Source organism: Ursus americanus, chromosome 3 (genome assembly GCF_024610735.1).
Source record: "Ursus americanus isolate L20-20 chromosome 3, mUrsAme1.1.p, whole genome shotgun sequence".
Classification (NCBI taxonomy): domain Eukaryota; kingdom Metazoa; phylum Chordata; class Mammalia; order Carnivora; family Ursidae; genus Ursus; species Ursus americanus.
Genome location: NC_142129.1, coordinates 14,065,393 through 14,081,025, shown reverse-complemented (window position 1 = coordinate 14,081,025; position 15,633 = coordinate 14,065,393). Strand labels below are relative to the sequence as shown.

General features: G+C 38.5%; 1 protein-coding gene across 2 annotated transcripts in view; it reads right to left on the bottom strand.

Annotated features, from left to right (window-relative positions):
* KDM7A (lysine demethylase 7A) overlaps positions 1 to 15,633 on the bottom strand; it is an 84,476-nt gene that overhangs the window by 19,122 nt on the left and 49,721 nt on the right. Inside the window, exons 5-11 of one of the 2 annotated variants that reach the window (XM_045792524.2) lie at positions 15,280 to 15,421; positions 14,783 to 14,969; positions 13,414 to 13,576; positions 9,904 to 9,991; positions 8,540 to 8,646; positions 5,636 to 5,727; positions 3,338 to 3,427 (exon numbers count right to left, since the gene is read on the bottom strand). In XM_045792524.2, coding sequence (XP_045648480.2) covers positions 3,338 to 3,427; positions 5,636 to 5,727; positions 8,540 to 8,646; positions 9,904 to 9,991; positions 13,414 to 13,576; positions 14,783 to 14,969; positions 15,280 to 15,421 — 869 coding nt within the window. The remainder of the gene's footprint in view (positions 1 to 3,337; positions 3,428 to 5,635; positions 5,728 to 8,539; positions 8,647 to 9,903; positions 9,992 to 13,413; positions 13,577 to 14,782; positions 14,970 to 15,279; positions 15,422 to 15,633) is intronic. The other variant, XM_087860789.1, reaches the window with a different exon arrangement.

Here is a 15,633-nt window from a genome sequence, read left to right as displayed (position 1 = left end):
AAAATACCAACTATAAATAAGAAAACAAATTTATAGATTGGACTTCTTCAAAATTAAAAATTTCTGCTCGTAAAAAGACACCATTAAGATAAAGAAAAGATAAGCCACAGGCTGTGGGTGAATATTCACATGAATGCGTGCATGCCAAATGACAAAGAACTTGTGTCTAAGATATATAGTGAACACCTACAAATCAATAAAAACAACATAATTTCTTAAATGGACGAAAACTTCAAACAGGTACCTCATAAGAAAAGATATACAAATAACCAACACACAAAAGGTGCTCAACATCATTAGTCTTTAAGAAAATGCAAATTAACACCACACTGAAATCATATTTCATACTCGCTACAAAAGTAAAAATTAAAGAGATGGAAAACACTGAACACTTGCAAGAATACAGAACAATGACAACTCCTACACACTGATGGTGACAGTGGCACAACCATTCTGGAAAACTGTGTGGCAGATTCTTATAAAGTGGAAATTCACTTAGGACTTGCTAACTCTACTCCCAGGTACTAATTACCCCCCAAAAATGAAAACATGTATTTTCCACAAAAAGACATACAAGGCTGTTTATAAGTTTTATTCATACCGGCTACATCTGTATATGACCCAAATATCCATCAACAGAAGGAGGGAAAACAAATCACGGTATATTCATTCAATGGAATACCACTCAGCAACAAAAAAAGAACTACTGGCAGATGCAGCAACATGGATGAATCTCAAAATCATTCTGTTGAAAGAAGCCAGACACAAAAATAGGATACACTGTATGATTGCCTTTATTTGAAATTCAAAAACAGACAAACCAACCTGCAACGAGAGCCACACAGGTTTGAATGGTGGTAGTTTATGGCAGTCTGACTGACCAGAAAGGGGAGAAAGGACTTTCTGGGGGTGACAAAAATGATTTATAGGCCTCAATGGCAATATTCGTTACACAGGCATCTGAGTTTCTGTCAAAACTCATGATCTGTGCATTTCATTGCATGTAAAAAGAAAAAAGCTAACTGGGAGCTCTGTGTGAGCAGGGCTTTGTCAACTGGTGGGTTTCACTGCAGGAAGCTGCCTGGGTGGAAACCTCCATTGGAAGGTTCCAAATGGTCACTCTCAGTGGATCATCTTCTTGGCCTGGGAGGTATAGGCCAGGGTGCCAGTGTTTGGAAAGTCAAGTGGAAAAAGAATCATTCACTATGTAGACTATCACTTAATCCTCTTGTTTTCAGTATGGTACCCATGTCCCTCAGCTGGGTTCAGTGTCCCAAAGTCCAGTCTCAAGTTCAATCTCTCAAACAACTAAATCTCTAGAGTTTTCAGCATGTGTTAAGATAGGGATTTGGAGATCAATTTGTTTCTTAAACAGACCTATAATCAATCCTGTTCTCAAGCCCACCTCCACTCTTACATTCAGAGGGTCCAAGCATCCCTAATTCCTGGCTTTTTGTTGGTTCTCCTGTACAAGTAAGACCTGCCTCTGGGCTTCTCCCTCTGCCCACACAGATTTTGGCTCTCTCTAGCCTGCTAAATCTGTGATCACTTGTATATTTGCTTTCCAGCTTCCAAAACTGCGCTGGAGTTCATCTCTATTATTCTCTTTGTCTTCAGGAATACCTTTTTTATTCTTTTTTTTTTTTAAGATTGTATTTATTTATTTGATACAGAAAGAGAGAGCAAGCACAAGCAGGGGGAGCAGCAGGCAGAGAGAGAGAGAGAAGCAGACTCCCTACTGAGCAAGGAGCCCGATGTGGGGCTCAATCCCAGGACCCTGGGATCATGACCTGAGCCAAAGGCAGACGCTTAACCGACTGAGCCACCCAGACGCCCCAAGGAATATCTTTTTTATTCTTTTACTATCATTTTAGTTCCAACAGGTGAGAGCAGGAAGCAGGTATGGTCCATCTACCAAGTTTAATTAGAATCCTCTTATTCATTTTATTAAAGGGAAAATGCTCAATTAAGGGATATGCCATTTAGAAAGCACAAACTAATTTATATTTCCTAACCAGGAGGACAAGAATATAGAATGTTATCTCTGTCCATTAGATAAATGATCATATGAAATCATAAATTATTTGGCAAAATGTGGCTGATACTTTTTCACACACTGAGAACATTTTTCATATTTTTATTGGATTGGCATTTCTATTTCTTCTTTAGTGAAATACCTGTTTATTTTCTTTGCACATTTTTCTACAGCCATTTTGCTTCCTTTGGACTCTCAACCCTCCAATTAAAAAAACAACAACAACACATTGTTGGCTACTTTTGCCCAATTATTCTTGCAGGTATAACTCAGCATTTTAAATGTGTAATGTTAATTTAGAATTGACGTACTCTAGAAATGACATTTATTCAACTACTGTTTCACTTCCCTTAGTAAAGATTTATAGTTTTTTTCATACAGACCCACACCTTTCTTATTGAGTTTACTCTTAGTTTTGGTTGTGATATTGAGATTTATGTATTTATACATCTACATATATATTTAAGATTATATATGTGACTTTTGATTTAAAAATCTACTTATATGCAATCACTACTACTCTTTAAAAATAGAAAATATTTTTCTGCCATATCTGAATAAACTGAAAATTATATGAAATATTCTATCCAAGGATATTAAACACTGCATTTCATTATTTCTTAGATATATACCTCCTCCACTCCCCAAACACAGCCCTAATCTGTTAAATTACCAGTTAGCCTCCATTCCTCCACTTAATTTCCTTTCAGTTCAAGCTAGACACTAACAGAACCACCTTCCTGAAGAATTATTTTAATTAAAATCTCCTTTAATACCCAGAATAGTTCCTAACTAATCAATTAAAACACCTAATCTCAGATTTGATGGGCTTTTATCAAGGGGTATTTACGTAACCAAGTTGTTCTAATACTTCAGTCAAGGGGGTCTCCTTGCCTCACCCCCAGCGTGAGGCATCCCAGGTTCCAAACCAGCTTCACCTGGCTCTACTCGCCCCACCTTACATTTTCTCTCTTCCTCTAATTCCTTAACACATATTCATCTCTGCACAGCAGAAATGAATGGGATCTGAAGTTTTGTGTATGCTGTATTTCTTATTCTTGGAGTAAGCTGAAGAAACTGAAGTAACTGGTAACTGCTTCCTCATTACTTCATTAGGATACAATACTCTCAATTTCTCTGTAGGACTTTGGAAGCCTGAAAACCTGAGATTCCTTCCAAGATGCAGCTCATTCTATTTCAAAGACTATAAGGGCTTTTGAATGTTTGTAATGTGATGGCAGATCCATTTGCTCCTCAAAGCAGACAGTAACCAGGCATTTAGATGATAGTTTCTACTCTTACCTCTATTGCTCGAATGACTTTTGAAAGTTCTTTAATAAGATGTCCGGGTCTGACATTGTCTGGGATCTCAAAGGCATGTTCAGATACAAGCTATATTTGGATTAACAAAGATAAGACAACCAAAGTTATTCACACTATAATAGATAAAAACTATTTACTAAACAAATTTTGGATTCTCTAGATTTTATAGACATAGCAAAATACTCATAAGCCAGGTCTCAGAGCTCATGTAGTTGGTACAATACTCTTTAAGGCGATCCTTATTAAGTTACAAAATCCTCTTAGCTTAAGTTAAAGATGGACAGTCTCACAGTGAATTTTGCTTTATACTGAGAAGTAACCCTGTACTCTATTCCTCAAAGCCTCCTGTGATTCTAACTACTACTATAATTAGTAAAGTAAATAAGTCCAACATTTAATTCATAATACATAAGGATTTATAAGTGGGAACACAGGCACTAAAAAATGATCCTATTTCCTATGGAAGGTCTAATTTTGAATAAATTTTTGTAAACTTTTTTCTTTTACTAGGAAAAAGATCCCATCAAAAGGACAGAGGAATCGGTGAGTTACCATATCTACCCAAATGCAAACTACTGTCATTATTTCTTACGTCTATTTCTAAATACTAACCTTTGTATCTAAGAACATTTTAATTTTTTAGACGCATTTAATATGCTAGTTTTTACTTTTGCTTTACATTTTCTCCTTGGTTTTAGCATAATTTGTTAAAACAAACTAGTAACAACAGTAACAGTAAGTGCTAACTGTGAACCGGTCAAGATTCTATACTGTTAAGCACTTACGAGTGTTCACTCATTAGTCCTTTCAACAACACTATGACAGAGAGACTACTACTATTCTCATTTTACAATTGAGGGAATGAAAGCACAGAGGTTGGCTAGTCTATTAGCAGCACAGCTGAGGTTTGAATCCAAACATCTGACTCCAGAGTCCATGCTCCTGACCACTATGCTGAGCTGCTTCTCATGGTAGCACAAGGTGAACAGAGAGTTAAATGCAAACATGCTTTTAAAAGAGCACTTCAAATGTCATGATTAACAGTACTCATTACTGACAAATTTTACTGTGCATCAAAATCACCTACAAGGCTGGTTAAAAACAGAGGTTCAGATCCCACCAACCGGTCTATTAAATCAGTATCTCTCAGGGAGGATCCAAGGAGCTTATTTTTTAAAAGATTCTGACAAACACACAGGTCTGAGAACAACTTACCTAAAGCCTTCAGCAGGTAACAAATGATATAGTTTTTGCAACACAGACTTTACTTTGTTATTACCCGGTTACACAGTTCGGTAATCTACTTATGCCTTTACTTGTCAGCTAGATGACGATGCCTCTGACACAGGAAGACCTGAGTTTTACTTTCCTGAATGCTTCCACAGTGCCTTGCTCTAGTGGGTACATAAGAGCAATGATAATAATGTGAAAGGAGTAAAAAATTACTGGGAGGGTAACCTTTTAATAACTGTCTCCAGTATCTCTTAAGAGCAGGATTTTTATTTCAAGTGGACATTCAAAACATTAGTATGGAAATGTATTTCCATCAGCATACATATCTATCACTTATTAAAGAGTTGCATGTAACGTTCCAGGAGGGAAATAAAGAGAAGCAAGTCCCTGGTCTTTAAGAGCTCATAAACCTAATGAGGAGATAGGACATTACTTTTAAGTCCACTGGCACAGGAAATGTGCTACATAAGCATAAGGGAAGGACACGGACACGCTGACTCCAAATGGGGACCTGGGATGACCTCCTGGAGGTAGTAGGATTCAAATGCAAACATCACATTTATTAGTGAAAATGAAAGCTCCTGCTTGAACCTTGACCTCCCTTTCCCTTCATTTTTTATGAAAGTCTAGCAGATGGAAAGGCATACAGGCTTTGCAGTCAGAGGTCAAGCTTTAGCCCAAGGTCCGCCACAAGATCTTGGGCAAGATATAAAATTCTTTGAACCTCAGCTTCTCCATATATAAAATGGGGATAACGAAAGCAGATGTGAGCTCAAAGTTATTTATTATTATCCTATATCTACGTGTTCATTTCTTAGTCAATACCCTAAATCTACTTGAATTACTTTCTTTTAATGAATATAAACATACGCCAGCACACCCGTATACACTGTATAATAAAATGGAGGTTGTACCAAACCATGACTTCCATTCCCTCGACTGCCACCACTCACGTGCTGCCAAAGCCGCCTAAGGACTCTTGTTTCTGATCTTCCCACAGAAACGATAACAATAACAATTATTTCTCCAAAGAAAATGACTTACTTCTTTCTTCATCCATAACTTTAAAGCAGCATGCAGTGCTTTCACTCCCTGTACTAGGTAAGTTTGAGGCTGGAAACCATCTTCTCTCAGCTCTGTGGGGATGGAAGTGGGGTGGGGAAAGGAGTTAAACTGCCCCGAAGATACCATGGTTAGTTTCAGACGCTGAGCAACCAACAACTATCACACTGTGTAACTTCCAAATTCCCAGAGAGGGAAAAAAGTGAAATAGAAAGAATGAAAAAGACATGGAATGACATTAAATGTGGTTGTACCGAATGCTCCAAGTAAAAGGAAGCTCACAGACAGCGCTGAGTAAGAGACAAGGCATGGAACAATGTCTGTATGGATCTATTCACACGAACTCTAAAAACGGAAACCATTAAGCTATTTTATCATGTGTGACACAGCTGATAAAACTAAAGAAAAGGATTACCACAAAACCAGGATAGGGGTTCTCTTTAGAAGGTAGGGAGGAGGGTGCAATGGGAAAAGATGACTGGATGTTTCAAAGGTACTGGCAAGGCTGAGCCAGTGGTACGGGTGACCCAGGTGAGCCTTATAATTAATACTGAAACTATTAGGACCGTGTGTACGTACGCAGTGTGTGGTCTATACAGTCAGCTACAGGCATGGCAGAGTTCACGAATGTAAAGGCAAACACCCCCCCAACACACACACACACACACACACACACACACACACACACACACACATCTTCTCTGGGTCTTTAAAAATTATCTGAAACTAACACAAAATATATTAGATACGGTCTAAAATAAATTCAGGTAAGTCAAAGCAAAAGCAAAAGGTTTCACTTCTGCTAATTCACTTACATACATCCAAAATTAGTTCACTGTTTTACGATTACTGACACTAAACACAGTTAAGTTTCATACAATCTATCCTCATTTAACCCATCATATAAGCCTTATAACAGCCTGAGACCTGGTAAATAACAGGCCACAATGGGAAGTTAAAAGATCAGGGACAAAAGAGCATAATGTGGCATAACGAGACTACCATCCCTGCTTCCAGGATGAATGCCTAGGATGATGGCAATTGGTACAATGCTCATTTCGCCCCAGCCTTAGTGGGACTGGACTGACTCACTAGTATTGCCAGGTATCGTATCCTGTACTGACCCAGCTGATGAAATAAAAATATTTTAAAACCTGACCTACGAATATCCTTTTACAGTAATCTCTTTGAAGTCGTTAACGTATAGGATCATGTTTTCAATCAGACCTCAATATTTCTGAACTCTTAATGGCCTAAAACAAAGGCTTAATTATTATTCTAAGACTAAGCAGTCTGCTGTTTGCAGCTGGAAGAGGAACAGCAAGATTTTACCTTTCCGATAAATTCTTAATTTGTTCTAAAAAAGTTGATTGATGAACCCCTCTTGGACATTAGGAAAAAGCATCACTTGAGGGGTGGGTCTATGTTAGTGAGGAAAGAAAAGACGGAAAAAGGCTCTGAACTTTCTGAGTACTGAATTGCCAATCTCTTATCTGGAGGATTCATTAACTGGGTTTTATTTCCAAAAGACAAGAACACTGATAAATGTTTTTGTAAATATTTGTAAGTGTTCCTGTTTTTCTAGGCTTCTACTTGGACAGGAGACTGAAACTTTACTGCCCAGTACTCTACTGGAAACTACATATGGCAATTTTACGTGTGGTCCACTATGAGATTCCTGCAGCCCAGACACCAAGACACGCTCACTGAAGATGAGGTGCCTCAGCCTCGCCAATACCTGAAAACACCGAGTGACTCAGGGACTCGGGGTAAGGATGCATTTCTGGAGAGAGAGTGGGCTTGTGGAGAAAGCAGCCAATCCTCTTCACCCATGGGCTCCTTCCTCCATCGTATATATATACACCTGTACCATGTCAAGACATTGATCTCTCTACTGCTGCAAGCTGTGCGATGGGGCCCTACTGTTCCTTCCAAAGACAGTGAGGTTGCTTTCTGTTTTTGTTGTTTGAGGAAAAAATCATAAATGAGTTTTATCATTTAATTCTGGGCGTGCTTCCCTGGGAAGTAAGTTACTGATTGTTTCTTTTCATTTTACCTTTTCTTCCTCTGCAACTTTTAAATGGGAAAAAAAAAACCATATGTTTAGAACAGACTTTACTGTTTAATCTGTTTATATCTGTTCTTCTGAGAGTTCATTATAATAGTAGTCCGATTTGCAAACTGACTAGAAAAGTCAGACGACACAGAAACCAGACAAACTCTATTCTCATGGGCACAAGCGAAAGAACAGATAGAAGCAGACGTGACAATCAGTCTCCAACATGACTACTCGAAGATTATTAAACCAAAGATAAAACACCAAAATCTGAAATTCCACATAAAAAAAGGTAGCTAAGCTTACATAAAAGAATGTCCCCTCCCCAAAACCATTTTCTTCAACGGACTTGTAGCCTGACCTTTAGCTGGTCTGTGCTAACAGGTGCCTTGGACCGGCCAACATCATAGTCATAATGGGAATGGCCAAGCACTCCCTGGTTCTCTCAGGACAAGAAAAATTCCCTCAATTTTTTAAAGGAAATGTCTGGGAACACATACGACAGTAACAGCTCCATAGCCTGAACCGTACCCTTGTGAGGGAGGCACTTTTACATGTCTGACAATGTGTTCAGGCTACTAGAGTCCAAGGTGAAATGAACATTTTTCAGTATTACCTGTGCTGTTCTGATGCAGCTCTTCATAGATCTGATTTTTAAGGCTATGGACCAGAGACTGATGTGCTAAAAAGGTTCCTGGCAGGGGGAAATCATGCATTTTAAAAAACAGGGGCAATAGCTACACCATAATGAAAAAGGGCCCCTCTTTCTATCAGTGGCCTTTCGTGAATTTACAAACATCATGCATCATAATGTACAGATTATTAATTACCTTTCAAGGTTTCCAGCAAATTTTTGGCTACAAACCAACATATGGCTTCAAAGAAAGGGAATTTGAAAAGATCTGGTGTTTTTAGCCTTTTCTCCATCTCATAACACCTAAAGAAAATTTGAAGAAATTTAGTATTAATATTAGCATTCAAAGTTAAACGGAGGCAACCAACTTAAGGAAAATAAAAGGAGCAGGCCACAACATGTAATATCAATCAAGTAGTGTACCCTAACACCACCACATCTGAGTAAGAATGAACTGTAATCTCATCCAGGTGTGACCTTAACAAATCTGACAGTATACTGAAGATTTACACTGGTCTTCCAAAAGATCAGAACCTTGGGATTACATCGTGGTTTTAGCAGAAGGAATTTTATTTATTTGTTCCTAACAAATAAAACAGTATGTGTAGAAAACAGCTCCCTGTGTTAATACCACAACACCCACTCAGGGAGTTTTCTTTAGGCTCTTCTAAGCATTCCAGCTCAAGGACACACTTGGTGCTGGTCAAGGTGAGAAGACAGGAACCAGAGCTTGCCACAGTGTTATTCTTCTGTGGGAGTCCTGGCAGCAGTCCCTACAGCCAGTAGTCATCTTTCCCCCAGGGACACTCCAGGTAAAGGAACAAGATTCACATTTGATGGGTGTGGGAGGTGCCCTGGCTTTGAGCTTCATGTCACAATTTCTCACAATACCTCCAAAGACACATAGCTTCCAGGGCTCCCCCCGGGGCATGCCAAGTTACAAGAGTCATCACACTCAGGAAAGCCCAAAGACATGGCTTCCGACTAGGTATCTCTAGTTCTCCCAGTCCTGATGCAGTTAATCAATCAGAAATCATTTTACCTTAAGCAGTGTTGCCTGGTAACATTCTACTCTCTTTAGGCTACCAGGGGACAGAGTTACCCAAAGGTCAATCTCAGACAGAAGGGAAAATAGCTGTTAATCCTTTACCTGCAGCAAAACTAACGCAGGTGTTCAGACAGCAATCCTAACTTAGGATTACTTTCCCCCAACACCATGTCACACCTGAGTCCGGCTGGATTTGGTTCATTTCCCTAACTGTAAAAACAGCCAAAGGATAGAGCACACATATTTTTATAAAATTTTGAAATTCAGGGATACATTTACTGTCAAACTGAATAAATGACTCTTTGTTTTTAGGGTTGAAATGCATCAATGAGTCTTCCTGACAAAATAGTAGGATAATACATTTGGTTTAAAGGTCCTATTCCTAATAACTCCTCAGGGCCTACCTCCATGAGATCGCAATTAAAATATATTGCTGAATTTGTATGAAACTTTAAAAATGATGTCTTATTTATGAAAAAACAAAAGATCCTTTAAATACTGATGACACAAACCTGAGCTGCATGCCAATGTTAAGGTTGTGCAGAAAGTTCCCCCCAAAAGCCATACAGTCCTGAGATGTGAGCACAGCATGAATCCACCCTGGAATAGTTAAAACATACATCAGTGAGTTTTCAATATTTAAACCAAACAAATGTGATATCTACCTGTGAAATGAGAAACTCAAAATACCAACATCAGTTTACTTCATACTCCACCAGAGCTAGAGAAGTTAATGCCTATTATAATCTGTAGACACATTCATTCAAGTATTTATTAAATACCTACTATAGGCCAGACTCTGTGTGGAGTCTGAGGAAACAAATGCATTGATCCAATCAGACAAAATCACGGTACAGGATAGGTGATGGTTTTTGTGGTTGTTGCTGTTTTAGTTTTTTAGTTTAAAACCACAATCCAACTTCACACTGAAGAGGTTATTCTGAGAGGAGTCAAAAACGTGGTAAGAGTGAGGTGAGCACGCTTCTGGTAAATGAACGTGGGACTGGCTGAGTGCTTCACTTCTTTAGTGTCACCCTGAAACGAGCAGTGCCCTGAGGCACTAAGCAAGGAGCAGGAGTGGAACTCGACTGGAGACCTGGTGCTAAGAAGAAAAAGGCAGATCACCCACACTTCACTGTGGAGAGCTATCGGTCCTAAGATACAAATGTTGGCAATTAAAATGATGTCTTATTTTCCCATAAAGATGTTTTCAAAGTAAGAATCATTTCTAAGAGATGATGTCTAACTTCTGAAAAAATATCCATAGACTGAACATAAAGCCTTCGTATAAATATAAATATATACACATGTTGGCGTGTAAAACTTAGCTATTAAAATAAACCCCATTTTCTTAATAGTTTTCATCTTTTGCTCCCTCATTGTGCCGTGACGCACATGAAAAGAATTCCGTTAAAGACTGACTTTCAAGTGGTGCCCTCTGTGTGCTCAGGGACACAAAGCCTCCAGCTGCACCCTGAAATCACAAATGAACAATGTCCGTCACCTACAAATCCTACAGATCAATGGTTCTCAACAAAGGCAGCACTGCCTGCAAAGGACGTTCTGGAAAGTCTGGAGGACTTTCTTTGATTGTCTCAATGATCAAGAGGCTTTAGTGTCATTTCACAAGCCAGAGCCAGGGATGCAACGAGCAGGCCACTCCATATAGTAAGAACCAGTCGTGCATTACTCAGGACTCTCCACTGGGCATTTGCACAGGTACAAAATCTGTCATGAATGGTCTAAGTCTAGAAACTCTAAGTCCATTGTATGTGTAAGCAAAGTATTTTTTGCACAGTTTTGGCAAAATTTTCCAGGAATACAACTACTCTGTAAATTGAAGGAAACTATAGTTTGTCTGGAAATGTATCAGTTGCCAGCTACCCTGGGAAAAAACAACAGTCCCTAAGGCAGCGGTTCTCTAAGTGGGGTTCCCAGACCGGCAGCATCAGCCGGCAGTTGGGAACCTTTAGAAATGCAATTCTCAGCCCCCCGCCTCCCAGATATACTGAATCAGCACTGCTGGGGACGAGGGCCAGCAATCCATGTTTTAATAAGCCTTCCAGGTGATTCTAATGGTCACTGACATTTGAGAACCATTAATCTACATCAATGCTATAGAATTTGAGTTGCCAATCACACACCCGTATGGGCAGGCACATTCTGAAATAGTATTTTATTATAAATTGCTTTTTAGTTTCTTCTTTCTATTCTAGTTAGATCATTATATCAATTTCAGGGGAAATAATTGGTATAGGAGGTTTTATCATGAATGAATCTGAATTCAAGATTTTGAAGAGAGCATAACAAAATATTTGTTACAAAAGGGAGCCCTGGGAAGAGGATTTAAGGGAGGAGCTGAGCCCACACACAATAAAAACACTGATACTTCTCTAGATTTATAAATTCTGGTGGTTCTAGGCATTTATTCAATACATATTTATTCTTACCCCAGAGGCAAGGCAAGAAAGCAAGGCCTGCAGCAACAGATCCCTGTGAACTCTGCAGCCTTTAAGGGCACCAATATCAGAAAAACGTAATGCTCAAACCAGTGGCTGGGAGAGTCCACAATCAGCATTCAGTCACATCTCAAAGTGACACGCCTCATTCCTATACTTGAGGCTACAGCTAAGGCTGGTATCAGTCCCTTCCCAGGGTCCCTCGAAATATACCCACTGCCTCCAATGTTCCAGGACAGCAGCCCAGATTCTTATAGCAGGCTTGGCCCTTTGATAGCAATGTAGAGTCGACCAGTTAAAACTGAAAGCATGTCATCAAAATTTTAAGATTTTGTGCAAAGGACGTTACAAAGAACATATAAAGAAAGTGAAAAGATAAGCCCCAGAATAGGAGAGTTACTTGCAAATCATATACCTGGATATGTCTAGATCATATATCTAGTATACAGAATATATCAAGAACACTTACAACTCAACAATAAAAAGACAACCTAATTTGAAAATGGGCAAAGAATCTGAATAGACATTTCTCCAAAGACAGATATACAAATAGCCAATAAGCACAAGAAAAAAGTTCAGCATCATTATTCATTAAGGAAATGCATATCAAAACCACAATAAGATACCATTACTTCACAACTACTAGAACGGTCAAAATAAAAAAGATAATTACGGTGTTGGTAAAGATGTGGAGAAATCGGAACACGTATACATTGCTGGTGGGAATGTAAAGTGGTGCAACCATATGGAAAAGAGTTTAGCAGTTCCTCAAAAAGTCAAACATCATAAACTCTATGGCCCCACAATTTCATTACTAGGTATATATATAACCAAGAGAAAATGAAAACCACACCTCCACACAAAAACTTCTACACAAGTGTTCAAAGCATCACTATTCATAATAGCCAAAGAGTGGAAACAATCCAGTGTTCATCAATTGATGAATGGATAAACAAAATGTGGTCTATCCATACAGTGGAATATCATTTGGCCATAAAAAGTGAGGAAGCACTGACATGTGATACAACACGGATGAGCCTAGTAAACACTAAGCTAACTAAAAGAAGCTAAACACAAAAGGCCACGTATTTCACATATTATACGTGAAATATCCAGAATCGGCAAATCCACAGACAGAAAGTACATGAAGTGGTTGCCAGGGGCTCAGGGGAGGGGGAATGGGGAACGCCTATTAACTGGTAGGGGTTCCTTTTTGAGGTGATGAAATGTTCTGGAAGTGGTATGGGTGCACAACTTTGTTAATCCACCAAAAAACCACTGACTTGTACACTTTGAAAGGGTAAATATTATGGTATATGAATTTTATCTGAATAAAAATTAAAATGAAGGCAAATGACATAAAACACAATTCCAAAACAGGTCCTAACTACAAGAGAAGCCCTCTAAGGGACAAAGCAGTGAAAAGTCCAAGATCGGAATTATCTCTCAGGCTATGCAAAGCTATTTCCAACCATGTTAAAGCCAGAGGTTCTAATAGAAAGCCAACTCCACGTGACTGAGGATCAACTATGGGGAGAGGGGATGGTGGGATGAAAGCCTTACCTGTAGGAACAAATAAAGTATGTCCCTGCTTTACCACACATTTGTAGCATTTATCCACCTTATCTCCAAAGAACACCTCACTCTGGGTCACAGATGAACTCCAAGACTCATAGAGTGCCAAGTTTTCATCTGTTGGCTTTATCAAATAGAAAATCTTCTCACCCTAGAAGGAAGTAATCACACTATTTTTGAAAAAAAAAAAAGCCACTCTTAGGATGGCCTACATGGATCAATTTGCCAATATAATGATCTAAATTAAATCAGATAATCATCAGATTTTTTTAGGCTCGAGAGGACATCTTTCACAAACCTGGTCAGTTAACTATTGCCCTTAATAAGCATCTTCACAAAAGCTAAAGCTCCCCCTCCAAAAGACGACCAGGGGTCAGTAAAGTAGCTTTGGAGAAACAGTTACGAGAGAGGAGGGTAAACAATCACAAACATCTTAGTGATCTCATTTTCAAGGTATGGAAGCAAATACATGTTAATAGGCCCAGGTCACAGAGTCATCTCTGCAAACGTTGCCCTTGCCCCTAAAATCTATAATATGTTATTTTTTTAAAGACATGTAAATAAACTTCCTTTAATCAACTAACCCTTTGCCTTCTCATAGAGAAGAGGAATAGGAGCTCAAGGACACAGCACAGAATACAGTCCAGAGCATTGCTGAAGCACAGACATTGTATATAGATGAAGATCTAGTTCTAGGCCAGCATGTCCAATAGAACTTTGTGTGATGATGAAAATGTTTTATATCTGCACTATACAATACACTAGTTGTAAGCCACATGTGGCTACTGAGCACCTGAAATGTGACTAGTGCAAATAAGGAACTGAATTTTAAATTATATTTAATTATAATTACTTAAATTGAGCCACATGTGGCCAGTGGCTACTGTACTGAATAGTGCAATTCTAGATAAAACAAGGTGAATATAAGCTGCCAAGAAGAATTAGTATTTTCATGGGCATTTCTGACTTATTCAACTAGCTGTCCTGGCCTACCCTTAAAATCAGAAGCAAATATTACTGTAATTTTGCTGTAATCAGGTATCTGATTCAGGGATTAACTGACAGTTGGCTAGGGTGAAGAGGAAACAAAGAGACAAAAGGCTACAAGAGACCAATTTATAAGATGGGCACAAAAAGGGGAACCTAAATATAAATTAAAAACTCATGGTGGCCCCTCCATTACGTGAGATTAAAAAAAAAAACCACATAATGCTTAAAGATAAAATGCTGGATCCTACTTAAAAAGTACAAAAACTTCCCTCTTAATAAATGTCATTTACAGCAAATGAATGGATTCCTGGAAAAACAGGACTAAATGTTTCGTCAACAAGAGAACAAACAAATACCCCAATCTTACCCAGAGGACATGGTACCAAACTGAAGTTCCACCAAAGTCAATGTGGAAATCTGTGTAGCTGTCTTGAACTCCCATTAAGCAATATTTCTGAACAAATGGCTTGGGAAAAACTGAATCATCTGGCCAATAATTTTCCACCCAGGAAAGTTTTCTGGCTATATCAGGGACCTCCACCAATTCAGACATCCTTTAAAAAAACAAACACACGTATACGCACATACCCACATCATGCAAATTAAAAGTTCTTAAAGTTTCATCTCCCATCTCAACCCAAACCAAGAAATTAAATGGAACTCTAGGTTAACAACAATACTTAAAAGTTTAAAATTCATCATATTTCTAAATATTCTCTGTGCGTGCCAAAGCAAAATGTAAACATTGCTATTACTGGACCACTTCAGAAGTCATAATTAGGTTTCTTACTAAAATAAATTTATCATTTAACTACATTTAGCTAACACTGAGAAGACTAAACCAAAATGTCCAGAACTACTCACTTTGTATCTGAAAATTCAAGGCTGATCACATTTAACACTTTGGGTCTGTTAGGATTCGTGAAGTATTTAACATAATTGTGAAGTGTCATTTTGCTGTCTGCCTGCCTTGCCACATCAATGACATCTATCACTTTGTCACCACCTGCAGAGAAAAATTATAGTCTTATTATTGGGCTTAAGAGTTACAGCAATAGACGCCCTAAACAAAAATATTTTAAAGACTGTATTTACTTAAAGCCAACCATAAAACTGCATAGCCTAGACAAAGATTCTGCCTGTATCCTTACTTTTTAAGTCCAACTGGAGCTTTTGAAAAAGGGGGCCGCTTTGGAGGGAAAGAATAAAGCAATTAAG